This window comes from Scyliorhinus canicula, chromosome 7, assembly GCF_902713615.1.
Source record: "Scyliorhinus canicula chromosome 7, sScyCan1.1, whole genome shotgun sequence".
Classification (NCBI taxonomy): domain Eukaryota; kingdom Metazoa; phylum Chordata; class Chondrichthyes; order Carcharhiniformes; family Scyliorhinidae; genus Scyliorhinus; species Scyliorhinus canicula.
The window spans coordinates 120,588,232-120,602,198 of record NC_052152.1 but is presented as its reverse complement, the minus strand read 5'-3'; the positions used below and the strand labels follow the sequence as shown (position 1 = coordinate 120,602,198).

The 13,967-nt window shown below is 50.0% G+C and overlaps 1 protein-coding gene across 1 annotated transcript in view; it reads left to right on the top strand.

Annotated features, from left to right (window-relative positions):
• LOC119969123 (phosphorylase b kinase regulatory subunit alpha, liver isoform-like) overlaps positions 1-13,967 on the top strand; it is a 168,338-nt gene that overhangs the window by 17,777 nt on the left and 136,594 nt on the right. The window contains 3 exon segments of the mRNA XM_038802340.1: positions 1,790-1,840; positions 1,843-1,871; positions 11,232-11,312. Of these exon segments, the coding sequence (XP_038658268.1) occupies positions 1,790-1,840; positions 1,843-1,871; positions 11,232-11,312 (161 nt within the window).

Below are 13,967 nucleotides of genomic sequence, written 5' to 3'. Positions count from 1 at the left end.
CTTATGAGGAAAGGTTGAGGGAGTAGGTAGGGCTGTTCTCTTTGGAGCAGAGGAGGATGAGAGGCGACTTAATAGAGGTTTTATAAGATCATGAGGGGGATGAGAGAGTGGTACGTTCAGAGACTATTTCCTCTGGTGGATGTAGCTGTTACAAGGGGCCATAACTATAAAATTCAGGGTGGGAGATATAGGAGGGATGTCTGAGGGAGGGTTCTTACTCGAGAGTGGTTAGGGTGTGGAATGGACTGCCTGCTGTGATAGTGGAGTCGAACATTTTTGGAACTTTCAAGCGGTTATTGGATCGGCCACATGGAAGCACACCAGAATGACAGGAGTGGAAGAGCTGTGATCTTGTGTTTCCGACAATGCTCGCACACACATCGAGGGCTGAAGGGCCTGTTCTGTGCTGTACTGTTCTATGTTCTATGTACACCACCCCCTGCATGCCTCCTCGATTAGATTCTCTTTTGTTGGAGGTGGTCATTGCCTGGCTCTTGTGTGACACGAATGTACTTGTCACTCATAAGCCCATGCTTGGGTATTGTCCAGGTCTCTTGCTGATATTGTAAGAGTCCTTCCTGTTGATTACTTTGTTCCCATTTCTTTTAAGTTCTTTTATTTTGGTCCCGTGGACCCCTAATTTGATTGTGCCTTTAAGTAGAAGGTTCAAAGTTGAAGCAGCCTGCTTGCCAGATCACTGTGATCCCAGGTTTTGTGTTTGGAGGGGGAGAGGGTTGACCAGGGACAATGGTCAATAATTGATTCCTGCTTATGCTTTTGAGAAATCTGGGCTGAAGCGTTTAGACTTGGAAGTGAAAGGGACGCTCTCTTCCTCCTGCTTGCTGATGTGAAAGAACTATTTGATGTTCTGAATAAAAAAAGGAAGTGTCTGGCGCATCCTTTGCTGTCATAGAATTACAGTGCAGAAGGAGGCCATTCGGACCCATCGAGTCTGCAACGTGCTTGGAAAGAGTACTCCACCTAAGCCCACACATCCACCCTATCCCCGTAACCCCACCTAACCTTTCTTGGACACTAAGGGCAATTTAGCGTCACCAATTCACCTAACCTGCACATCTTTCGACTGTGGGAGGAAACCGGAGTTTCCAGAGGAAATCATCGCAGACACGGGGAGAACGTGCAGACTCCGCCAGACAGTGACCCAAAGCCGGGAATCGAACCTGGACCCTGGAGCTGTGAAGGAACTGTCTCATCACTGTGCTACTGTGCTGCCCTCCTGTATTCACCCTACTATGACCTGGAATAATGCTGAGTCTGCAGAGAGGGGAGACAACCTTACCAGAGAAAACTATCTCAAGCCTAGTAGGAAAAAGCATCAAGCGACAAGCTGAACTTCAAAAATAAGTCCTTCCAGTGCCTCATAGATACTATCCTTTTATTTTTCAGAGTATTTTATTTCCCTTTCCACCGACCTTTCACCTTGTGCTGTTTGTTTGTATGTGTGAGTGTAGTTCGGAAGAGGGGGGTTAGGAAAGGAGCAGTTACATTTTTCTGTCTGTTTAATTATAATACTGTTCATAATGAAAGGTGTTAAAGTGACAAACCTGGTGATTGTAGTTTATTTTGGGCACAGCCTAGGACCTCATGTATTTAAATAAATCTATTTCCCAGTGTTGTGACTTCTGGGTCAAGTGGGGTTGGAATTGACCGGTGCACTAGCCCAGTTTGTTGGGACAATATGGACACAGACTGGTCAGTATCTGAGGTGTCGCGAATGCTACTGAGCATTTGGTGAATTTATATTAACGGAGTCTTTTACTTTTCATAGGGCTACGTATCATTTTCACCCTCGATGAAGTGTCGTTTATACAGAACCTGTTATTTACATCGAGGCTGCTTATAAAGTTGCTGTAAGTATTTTGCAGATAATAAGATTGGAAACAGAATGAAAGTGTCTTCTTTACCTTGGCAAACTATTCAGGAACATCCTCTCCAATGATGGTTCAATTGTTAACTGCAGAACTGTGTTACATGGAGTAACAAAGTGTTAGTGAGGCACTGATCTGACCTGGGAATGGGAGTCCTGGTAGATTTACGGATGCTACCAGGACTTGAAGGTCTGAGTTATAAGGAGAGGCTGGGTAGGCTGGGACCTTTTTCCCTGGAGTGTAGGAGGCTTAGGGGTGAACTTATAGAGGTCTATAAAATAATGAGGAGCATAGATAAGGTAGATAGTCAACATCTTTTCCCAAAGGTAGAGGAGTCTAGAACTAGAGGGCATAGGTTTAAGGTGAGAGGAGAGAGATACAGATGAGATCAGAGGGGAGAGATTTTCACACAGAGGGTGGTGAGCATCTGGAAAGAGCTGCCAGAGGCAGATACTATTTTTTCCTTTAAAAAACATTTAGACATTTACATGGGCAGGATGGGTATAGAAGGATATGGGCCCAATATGGGCAAGTGGGACTAGCTTAGTGATAGAAACTGGGCGGCATGGACAAGCTGGGCCAAAATGACTCTATGACTCGACTGAAGTCTTGTGCTCCAGAACTTGCCTAGCTCCTAGCCAATCCTTTCAGTACAGCTATAGCACTGGCATCTACGTGTTAATGTGGAAAATTGCCCAGGTATGTCCTGTACACAAAACGCAGGACAAATCTGACCTGGCCAATTACCGTCCTATCAGTCGATCATCAATAAAGTTACAGAGTTATCACAGTGTTGATAACTGGCGTTGCAGATAGCGAGGAGGACTGTCAGAGAATACAACAAAATATAGATAGATTGGAGGAGTTGGCAGAGAAATGGCAGATGGAGTTCAATCCAGGCAAATGCGAGGTGAATGCATTTTGGAAGATCAAATTCAAGAGCGGACTATATGGTCAATGGAAGGGTCCTGGGGAAAATTGAGGTACAGAGAGATCTGGGAGTTCAGGGCATCAGTGCAGTGCGCAATACCCTGAATTTGTGCTGTTAGTGGGAACACTCGCCACCGGTTCCTTCTGCAGCAGCCGCACCCACGCCACAACTTCGGCCAATTCCAAATCTCTCCAATGCCACCATCAAGTAACCCCACTCTACCCAATCAAATGCCTTCTCTGCGTCCAGCATCACCACCACCTCCGTCTCCCTTCCCTCCTTCGGAGAAAGGACCACATTCAACAACCTCCTCACGTTCTGGAACAGCTGCCTTCCTTTCACGAACCCCGTCTGGTCCTCCCCAATCACCTTCGGGAGATACCCTTCCAATCTCTACGCCAACATCTTTGCCAATATCTTGGCATCTACATTTAGCAGAGATATGGGTCCAAACGACCCACGCTCCACCGGTTCCTTATCTTTCTTTAGTCGCGAAGAGATGGAAGCTTGCCCCATCGTTTGCAGCAAGACACCCCTACCTATCGCATCTTCAAACATTCCCATCATCCGCAGCGTCAGCTTGTCTTTAAATTTCTTAGATACATCAACCGGGAACCCATCGGGCCTTGCCGCCTTCCCTGCCTGCATCATCCCATCATCTCCTTCACCACCTGCTCCTCGACCGGCTCCTCCGATCCTGCTCGATCCTCCTCTCCCTGCCTCAGATACCCCAGCTCCTCCAGGAATTCCCTCATCACCCACTCCTCCTCTGGTGGCTCCGACATGTACAGGTCCCTATAAATTCCTCAAATATTTTATTAAACTGCCCCAGAGCCACCACAACTTCCCCGTCAAATCCCATACCTGACGCTCTCCCTTGTCGCCGCCTCCATCCGGAACTGGCTGGCCAACATACACCCTGCCTTCTCATCGTACTCTTATACAGCCCCCGTCACCCTGATCAGCTGACGCCACTGCTTCCCTGTGGACAACTGGTCGAAACTCGCCTGCAACTTCTTCCTCCTTGCCAGGAAACCTGGGTCTGGTTCCCCAGCAACATCCCATCCAACTCCAAAATCTCGTCCATCAGTTTTTGGCGTTCCTCCCTCTCTTCCATATCACACCTTAGCCTTGAAGGAAATCACCTCCATCTCACTACAGCCTTCAGAGCCTCTCAGATCACCAACTCCGAAACCGCCCCATGCAATTCAACCCTACATATTCCTCGATCACCTTCCGAATCTTGGCACAGAAGCTCCGATCCGCCAGTAACCCCACATCCACTCTCCATCCTGACCTCTGGGCTGCCCCCTTCTCCAAAACCGTATCCAACCAATGCGGAGCATGATCAGGTATCACGATTGCGGAGCACTTTGAGCTCCTAATCCCAACCGATAGCGCCTTCCCCACCATGAAAAAGGCTATCCTCGAATACACGTTGTGTACAAGGGAGAAAAACGAGTACTCCCGTTCCTTCGGGTGTAAGAGTCTCCACGGGTCCACTCCAGCCATCTCCCTCATGAGCCCACCCAGCGTTCCCCCCCCCCCCCCCCCCCCCGTCCTTGACTGGGCCAGCGAGCACGGCTCAGACCTGTCCACCCTTGGTTCCTGCACCATATTCCAATCCCCCCCACTATTAACTCGTGGATATCCAGGTCCGGGATGGTACCCAGCACCCTCTTCACAAACCCCGCATCATCTCAATTGCAGCCATATTCGCTCGCCAATGCCAATCCTCACCTCACTTCATCCCTCACCGTCAGAGGGGTCTCCTGGAGCATCACCACGTCGGCCTTCATGCTCTTCAAATTTGTGAAAACCCTCAACCTCTTCACCTGTCCCCCTAACCCCCTCACATTCCATATCACTATTCTGGCCGGGGGTCCCCCCCTCCCCCAGCCCCAGCCCCAGCCCATCCTATCGCCATCATCATAACCCCGGACTCTGCCCCTCAGGCCTCATCCTTTTGTTGCCATCAAACCCTCCCCCTCACTCCCAGAATCCCCCTCATCCACTTCCCCACTTCCTCTTGTAAACACCTCTCCCAGTTCCGATCCCACCCCCCACATTTCACTCCTTCCAAGTCCATCAAAACCTGTTTGACCAGGTTCCAATGACCACGGTCCCTCCCTCCACGACACTCCCATTCACTTGCCAACCTCGACTTGCTAGTGTGGGGCCTTTGCCCAGGCCCCCCTCCTTCCAATCCCCTGTTCCATAACCCAGAACCAGAAAAACAAACAAAACCACATAACCCCAAAGCCAATATACTTGTACCCAACTCTAAACAAAGGTAACCTACCCTCCCCCGTTCAACCAACCCAAAACTTGTACATTCCCACCATCAAATACAAAATGAGAAACAACAAAAAAGGGAGATAATGACAAAGCACAGCCCCCATTCCCTCAATCCAAGTCCCAATTCCAATCCCATCTCTCATTTCAGTCCCAATCCATCGGCCTTCACCGCCTCGCAGTAGAAATCCCTCGAATTGTGCGTCACCATCACCTTCGACGGGTAGATCACGCCGAACTTCACAATGCCCACCTCCTCGCCAGATCCACTGTCACATAGAACATAGTAAGAAGTCTTACAACACCAGGTTAAAGTCCAACAGGTTTGTTTCAAACACGAGCTTTCGGAGCACGGCTCCTTCTTCAGGTGAATGGAAAGGCTTGTTCCAGAAATGTTTATATAGACACAGTCAGAGATGCCCCGGAATGCGAGCACCTGCAGGCAATCAAATCATCAAAGATGCAGAGAGAGAGGTAACTCCAGGTTAAAGAGGTGTGAATTGTCCCAAGCCAGTTCAGTCGGTAGGCCTCTGCAAGTCCAGGCTTGTTGGTGGGGGCCGAATGTAATGCGACATGAATCCCAGATCCCGGTTGAGTCCGCATTCATGCGTGCGGAACTTAGCTATAAGTTTTTGCTCAGCAATTTTGCGTTGTCGCGTCTCCTGAAGGCCTCCTTGTAGAATGCTGACCCGGAGATCAGAGGCTGAATGTCCTTGACTGCTGAAGTGTTCCCCAACTGGAAGGGAACAGTCCTGCCTGTTGATAGTCGCACGATGCCCGTTTATTCGTTGTCGTTGACGACAACGAATAAACGGGCATCGTGCGACTATCAACAGGCAGGACTGTTCCCTTCCAGTTGGGGAACACTTCAGCAGTCAAGGACATTCAGCCTCTGATCTCCGGGTCAGCATTCTACAAGGAGGCCTTCAGGAGACGCGACAACGCAAAATTGCTGAGCAAAAACTTATAGCTAAGTTCCGCACGCATGAATGCGGACTCAACCGGGATCTGGGATTCATGTCGCATTACATTCGGCCCCCACCAACAAGCCTGGACTTGCAGAGGCCTACCGACTGAACTGGCTTGGGACAATTCACACCTCTTTAACCTGGAGTTACCTCTCTCTCTGCATCTTTGATGATTTGATTGCCTGCAGGTGCTCGCATTCCGGGGCATCTCTGACTGTGTCTATATAAACATTTCTGGAACAAGCCTTTCCATTCACCTGAAGAAGGAGCCGTGCTCCGAAAGCTCGTGTTTGAAACAAACCTGTTGGACTTTAACCTGGTGTTGTAAGACTTCTTACTGTGCTCACCCCAGTCCAACGCCGGCATCTCCACAACATAGAACATAGAGCAGTACAGCACAGTACAGGCCCTTCAGCCCACAATGTTGTGCCGACCATTTATCCGAATCTAAGATCAACCTAACCTACACCCCTTCAATTTACTGCTGTCCATGTGCCTGTCTAAGAGTTGCTTAAATGTTCCTAATGACTCTGACTCCACCACCTCTGCTGGCAGTGCATTCCACGCACCCACCACTCTCTGTGTAAAGAACCTATACCGTCCTCCAATCACATTAAAATTATGTCCCCTCGTGACAGCCATTTCCACCCTGGGGAAAAGTCTCTGGCTATCCACTCTATCCATGCCTCTCATCACCTTGTACACCTCTATCAAGTCACATCTCTGCCTTCTTCGCTCTAGTGAGAAAAGCCCTAACTCCCTCAACCTTTCTTCATAAGACCAGTCCAGGCAGCATTCTGGTAAATCTCCTCTGCACCCTCTCCAAAGCATCTACATCCTTCCTATAATGAGGCGACCAGAACTGGACACAATGGGCGAAATTCTCCCAAAGGGAAACAAAGGGCGCGATTCTCCACCCCCCACGACGGGTCGGAGAATAGCGGGAGGGCCTTCCCCACATTTTTCCCGACCTCCCGCTATTCTCCCCCCCCCTCCACGGCCGCCCCACGACACGAATCGCTGCTCGCCGTTTTTTTACGGCGAGCTGCGATTCTTCCCTATCCGATGGGCCGATTTCCCAGGCCTTAACGGCCGTTTTCACATCATCGTGCACGTCAGCCGCCGTGAGTCTTGGCGGCCGGGCTTAGCGAACGATCATTAAGCCCGCACTGCCGTTCTTCCCGGGGCCGCGATGCTAGCCCCGACCAGGGGGATGAATCGGGTCCCGGTAGGGGGCACGGAGGCTGCCGTGAAACACCGGCGGTTTCACGGCAGCCTTTACGACTCTCCGCATTTGCGGAGAATCGCGCCCATTGTGCCGATGCTGGAGTGAAAACCGGAGTGTTTCACTCCGGTGTCGGAGGCCACTCCTCGCCCCCTATTCTCCCACCCCCAGGGGGCTAGAAGCGGCGGCGCGTAAATGATGCGGCCGGTGGTGCTTAAATGACATCACCTGCGCATGCGCGGTTGCCGTCCTCCCTGCGGGAAGACATGTCGGAGTGATCTTGTGGGGCGGCAGAGGAAAAAGAATGCGTCTTTTAGAGACGCCGGCCTGCCGATCGGTGGGCACCAATCGCGGGCCAGACCCCTGCTGAGCACCACCCGGTGCTCGATCCTCCCTCTCCCCCCCCCCCCCCCCCCCCCACCCCCACAGGCCGCACACGCAGCGTTCGTGAGCTGTTAACGCCGGCAGCGACCAGGTGTGGTTGGCGCCGGCGTGAACCGGTCAGATTAGGCTGGTCGCTCGGCCCATGCGGGCCGGAGAATCGGTGCTCGACTGTTAGAAACGGCGAGCGGCGATTCTCCGAGCGGCCTGTCGTAAAACTTGGCACAGCGTTTTGGGGGGGGGGGGAGAATCGCGTGCGGGTGCCAGGGCGGCGTGACCCGGCACTCCCGTGATTCTCCCACCTGGCGTGGGGGTCGGAGAATCGCGCCCAATATTCCAAGTGTGGTCTAACCAGGGATTTATAAAGCTGCAGCAAAACCTCGCGACTCTGAAACTCAATCCCCCTGTTAATGAAATCCCTCTGTTAATGAACACACCATAAGCCTTCTTAACAACCCTATCAACCTGGGTTAATACATTAACATCTTAATATATTCGAGTGCCAATGCCTTCCCACTTCACCGAAGGCTTTGCTTCGCCAACTCAGGACCTTTTCCTTAACATGAATCTTATGGAAGCAAATTATAACTGTCCTCGGAGGCTCGTTTGCCATCAGCATGGCCCTGAGCCACTGATGAGTCCTGTCCAGCTCATATCGGGAGGATTCTTCCCCTTTCCTTATCAACTCAACCAGCAGCTTTGCAAAGTACTCAGTAATCCTGGGGCCCTCCACCCCCTCAGGCAGGCCCACGGTCCATAGATTTTGCCTCCTTGACCTGCACCTTAGCTCTGAGCCCTTTTTTAGCCTCTGCCACTCTCTGCAGCTCCTCACCCATCGAGGTGAACTTCTCACTGTGCTGCGACAGAATCCATACGGTACAGAAGTAGACCATTCGGCCCATCGCGTCTGCACCGATCCTCTGAAATAGCTTCCTTGGCCCATTCCCCCAACCTAGCCCCGTAACCCAATTACCCCACCTAACCCACACATCTTTGGACACTTACGGGCAATTTAGCACAGCCAATCCACCTAACCTGCACATCTTTGGAATGTGGGAGGAAACCGGAGCACCCAGAGGAAGCCCACGCAGACCGGGAAGAATTTACAAAAGTCACCCAAGGTCGGAATTGAAGCAGCAGTGCTAACCACTGTGCTACAGTGCTGCCCAGATGAACTGTCAAAAAAGTAATTGGATAAAGATTTGAAGTAGATAAATTTGCAGGGCTATAGGGAGAAAGTGGAACTAATCGGAGTTCTTTCAAAGAGCTGGCACAGGTTTTTAATGGATTGAATGGCCTTCTTCTTGCACTGTCTGATTTTATGAGCAGCCATGCCAAGTTCATACTGCAATTTATGATTGGCTTAACAGTGGAGTATTCCCATTGCGTTAAAAGTCCTCCTATTATATGTAAAGTGCTCTGCCGGTAGCGCATATCCTCAAAGAATACTTTACTCAGAAGTTAGGTTGATCGCTATATGCATGCATACTGAGTGACATATATTAAAACAGATTTCCTGTTGCAAGTCTCGTCATGCCAAGGTATTCTTTGAATTTTGAAACTGCTCAGGGGGGCATTCTGACTTAAAGGTCACTGTTCTTTGAGTTTGCATTGCTGCTGCACTCCATCCTGCCAAAATGGACATGATGCTTTTCCATAGAACTTCCACAGTGCAGAAGGAAGCCATTCGGCCCATCAAGTCTGCACCGACCCTCTGATAGAGCACTCTACCTGGGCCCACTTCTCCGCCCTATCCCTGTAACCCCACCTAACCTGCACATCTTTGGACACTTAGGCGCAATTTAGCATGGCCAATCCACCTAACCTGCACATCTTTGGACACTTAGGCGCAATTTAGCGTGGCCAATCCACCTAACCTGCACATCTTTGGACACTTAGGCGCAATTTAGCATGGCCAATCCACCTAACCTGCACATCTTTGGACACTTAGGCGCAATTTATCGTGGCCAATCCACCTAACCTGCACATCTTTGGACTGTGGGAGGAAACCGGAGCAGCTGGAGAAAACCCACGCAGACACAGGGAGAATGTGCAGACTCCGCACAGACAGTGACCCAAGGTTGGAATCGGACCCGGGTCTCTGGCGCTGTGAGGCAGCAGTGTTAATCACTCTGCCACCGTTCTGCCCCTTTTGTGGATCATTTGGCAGATTCAGCCGTCACAATGGGAGCACATGTCAACAAAGCTCTGTTACTGTGTCTGAGCTGTATCACTGGCTGTCATTCTCTTTGAATGTGACGCCTCCTCACCCCTGGCAGTAGAGGGCCCTCGAGTAATAATTTTGTCATCTTCTGATTTGGCACTTTGCAGCTTTCTGGACACAATATTGATTTAAACAAAATCAGATCACGTGCTCTGTCCTCCAGTTTGATTATTTTCCCTGCCAGTGCCAGTCTGTTTTGTTCTCATGTTTTTGACTTCAGGCAGCCAAAGCGCTGACCTTTTTTCTGCTGTTAACATTTTCTGCTATTGTGCTTTCAGACAGTGTTGCCCTTTGTTCTACTATTAACACATTCTCTGGACCAAAGGGCAAGATTCTCTGGCCTTCCTGTGGCGGTTTCTCAACAGCAGGAGGAGGCCCACCGATGGCAAGCGGCTTGATCTTTTCGCCCCGCCGCTGTCAATGGGATTTCTCATTGAAACCACCCCACACCACTGGAAAATCCGCGGCAGTTGGGACTGGAAGATTCCGCCAGCGTGAAAGTTTTTGGGCTTATTCTTTAATACTAGGGGCGGCAACACTGCTGCCTCCCTACGCCAGGGACCCGGGTTCAATTCCGGCCTCGGGTGACTGTGTGGAGTTTTGCTTTTTCTCCTTGTGTCTGCGTGGGTTTCCTCTGGGTTCTCCGGTTTCCTCCCACAGTCCAAAGATGTGCAGGTTAGGTGGATTGGCTGTGTGAAATTGCTATTAGTATCCAAAAGATTAGGTGGGGTTACTGGGTTACGGGGATAGGGTGGGGCTCTTTCAGAGGGCCGGTGCAGACTCGATGGGCCGAATGGCCTCCTTCTGCACTGTAGGGAGTCTATGAGTCTATCATTCCCACTCCCTTTGGTAACCCATGATATCTTTGTCATTTAATCTCTCCCGATGTCCAAATTATCCCAGAACTATTTTGCTCCATCTGCCCCCCACTCCTTTTTCAAGAGGATAAACCCCATCACATTTACACCTCTCTCCAGTTATGAAGAAGACCCACAAAAACTCGAAACATTCTTTATGCTTCCCTCTCCACAGACCTGCTGAACATTTCCAGCATTTTCTGTTTTTATTTTTTAATATTTTGTCACGCTGCAGGAAAAATCATTGACCATTTCGAACTTGCATTACAACTTTCCAAAGTGTCACTGAGTACATGACAGAGCAGCTTGCAGACCTCACTATTGGCCTTTTAATTTGATACTCAGTATTGACAGGAGCTATAACCTGTTCATGACTTGTGCATGAAATGAATAATCAAAGTGTTGTCTCATTGCAGGGCCAAAGGCCGAAACAATTATTTTTTCCCCTCCTTTCTCCTCAGGATTATGGTATGTGGGAACGTGGAGATAAAACAAACCAGGGAATAGCAGAGCTGAATGCAAGCTCCGTGGGCATGGCCAAGGTAATTAAACACATGTATTGATTTCTAAAATGTCAGTTTGATCATAAACAAGCTTCATTCCATTATAATTACATGTCAGTCAGTCAACTAGCTATGGAAACCTGGGTGGGTTTGAACCATTCACAGATCTTACAGGCCCCCACACACCATCAAGTTATGATGTGGAGATGCCGGCGTTGGACTGGCGTGCGTACAGTAAGATGTCTTACAACACCAGGCTAAAGTCCAACATGTTTGTTTCGAATCACTAGCTTTCGGAGCACTGCTCCTTCCTCAGGTGAATAAAGAGGTAGGTTCCAGAAACATATATACAGACAAAGTCAAAGATGCAAGACGATACTTTGAATGCGAGCATTTGCAGGTAATTAAGTCTTTACAGATCCAGAGAGAGGGGTAACCCCAGGTTAAAGAGGTGTGGATTGTCTTAAGCCAGGACAGTTGTAGGATTTTGCAAGTCCAGGCCAGATGGTGGGGGATGAATGTAATGCAACATGAATCCAAGGTCCTGGTTGAGGCCGTACTCATCTGTGCGGAACTTGGCTGTAAGTTTTTGCTCGGCGATTCTGCATTGTCACGCGTCCTGAAGGCCGCCTTGGAGAACGCTTACCCGAAGATCAGAGACTAAATGCCCTTGACTGCTGAAGTGTTCCCTGACTGGAAGGGAACATTCCTGCCTGGCGATTGTTGTGCGATGTCCGTTCATCCGTTGTCACAGTGTCTGCATGGTCTTGCCAATGTACCACGCTTCGGGACATCCTTTCCTGCAACGTATGAGATAGACAACGTTGGCCGAGTTGCATGAGTATGTACCACGTATCTGATGGGTGGTGTTCTCACGTGTAATGGTGGCACCCATGTCGATGATCTGGCACGTCTTGCAGAGATTGCCATGGCAGGGTTGTATGATGTCGTGGTCGCTGTTCTGAAGACTGTGTAGTTTACTGCAAACAATGGTTTGTTTGAGGTTGCGCGGTTGTTTGAAGGCAAGTAGTGGGGGTGTGGGGATGACCTTGGCATGTTATTCGTCTTCATCAATGATGTGTTGAAGGCTGCAAAGAAGATTTCGTAGTTTCTCCACTCCGGGAAAGTACTGGACGACGAAGGGTACTCTGTCAGTTGTGTCCCGTGTTTGTCTTCTGAGGAGGTCGGTGCATCTTTTTGCTGTTGTGCATTGGAACTGTCGATCGATGAGTCGAGCGCCATATCCCATTCATACGAGGGCATCTTTCAGCGTCTGTAGATGTCTGTTACGCTCCTCTTCATCTGAGCAGATCCCGTGTACACGGAGGGCTTGTCCATAGGGGATGGCTTCTTTAATGTGTTTAGGGTGGAAGCTGGAGAAGTGGAGCATCGTGAGGTTGTCTGTGGGCTTGCGGTAAAGCGAAGTGCTGAGGTGACCGTCCTTGATGGAGATTACTGTGTCCAAAAATGCAACTGATTTTGGAGAGTAGTCCATGGTGAGTCTGTTGGTGGGATGGAACTTATTGATCTCATTGTGTAGTCGTTTCAGTAATTCTTCGCCATGGGTCAAAAGGAAAAAAATGTCATCTATTGGGCAGCACAGTAGCATGGTGGTTAGCATAAATGCTTCACAGCTCCAGGGTCCCAGGTTCGGTTCCCGGCTGGGTCACTGTCTGTGCGGAGTCTGCACGTCCTCCCCCTGTGTGCGTGGGTTTCCTCCGGGTGCTCCGGTTTCCTCCCACAGTCCAAAGATATGCGGGTTAGGTGGATTGGCCATGCTAAATTGCCCGTAGTGTCCTAAAAAAGTAAGGTTAAGGAGGGGGGGGGGTTGTTGGGTTTGAGTAGGGTGATCATTGCTCGGCACAACATCGAGGGCCGAAGGGCCTGTTCTGTGCTCTACTGTTCTATGTTCAAGGGCAGCACGGTAGCATTGTGGATAGCACAATCGCTTCACAGCTCCAGGGTCCCAGGTTCGATTCCGGCTTGGGTCACTGTCTGTGCGGAGTCTGCACATCCTCCCCGTGTGTGCGTGGGTTTCCTCCGGGTGCTCCGGTTTCCTCCCACAGTCCAAAGATGTGCAGGTTAGGTAGATTGGCCATGCTAAATTGCCCTTAGAGTCCAAAATTGCCCTTAATGTTGGGTGAGGTTACTGGGTTATGGGGATAGGGTGGAGGTGTTGACCTTGGGTAGGGTGCTCTTTCCAAGAGCCGGTGCAGACCCGATGGGCTGAATGGCCTCCTTCTGCACTGTAAATTCTATGAGTTCTATGATGTTCTATGTATCTGGTGTATAACGTCGGTTGAAGGTCCTCTGCGGTGAGGAGGTCTTGTTCAAACTTATGCATGAAGATGTTGGCATATTGAGGTGAAAATTTGGTCCTCATGGCTGTTCCGTGTGTCTGGATGAAGAGCTTGTTGTCGAAGGTGAAGACGTTGTGATCCAGAACAAAGCAGATGAGTTGCAGAATTGCGTCTGGAGATTGGCAGTTGTCGGTGTTGAGTACTGAGGCTGTTGCAGCAATACCGTCATCATGGGGGATGCTGGTATAGAGTGGCGAGATGTCCATTGTGACGAGGAATGTTCCTGGTTCAACTGGTCCATGGGTGCTGAGTTTCTGTAGGAAGTCCATCGTGTCGCGACAGAAGCTGGGTGTACCTTGTACGATGGGTTTCAAGATGCCCTCGATGTAGCCAG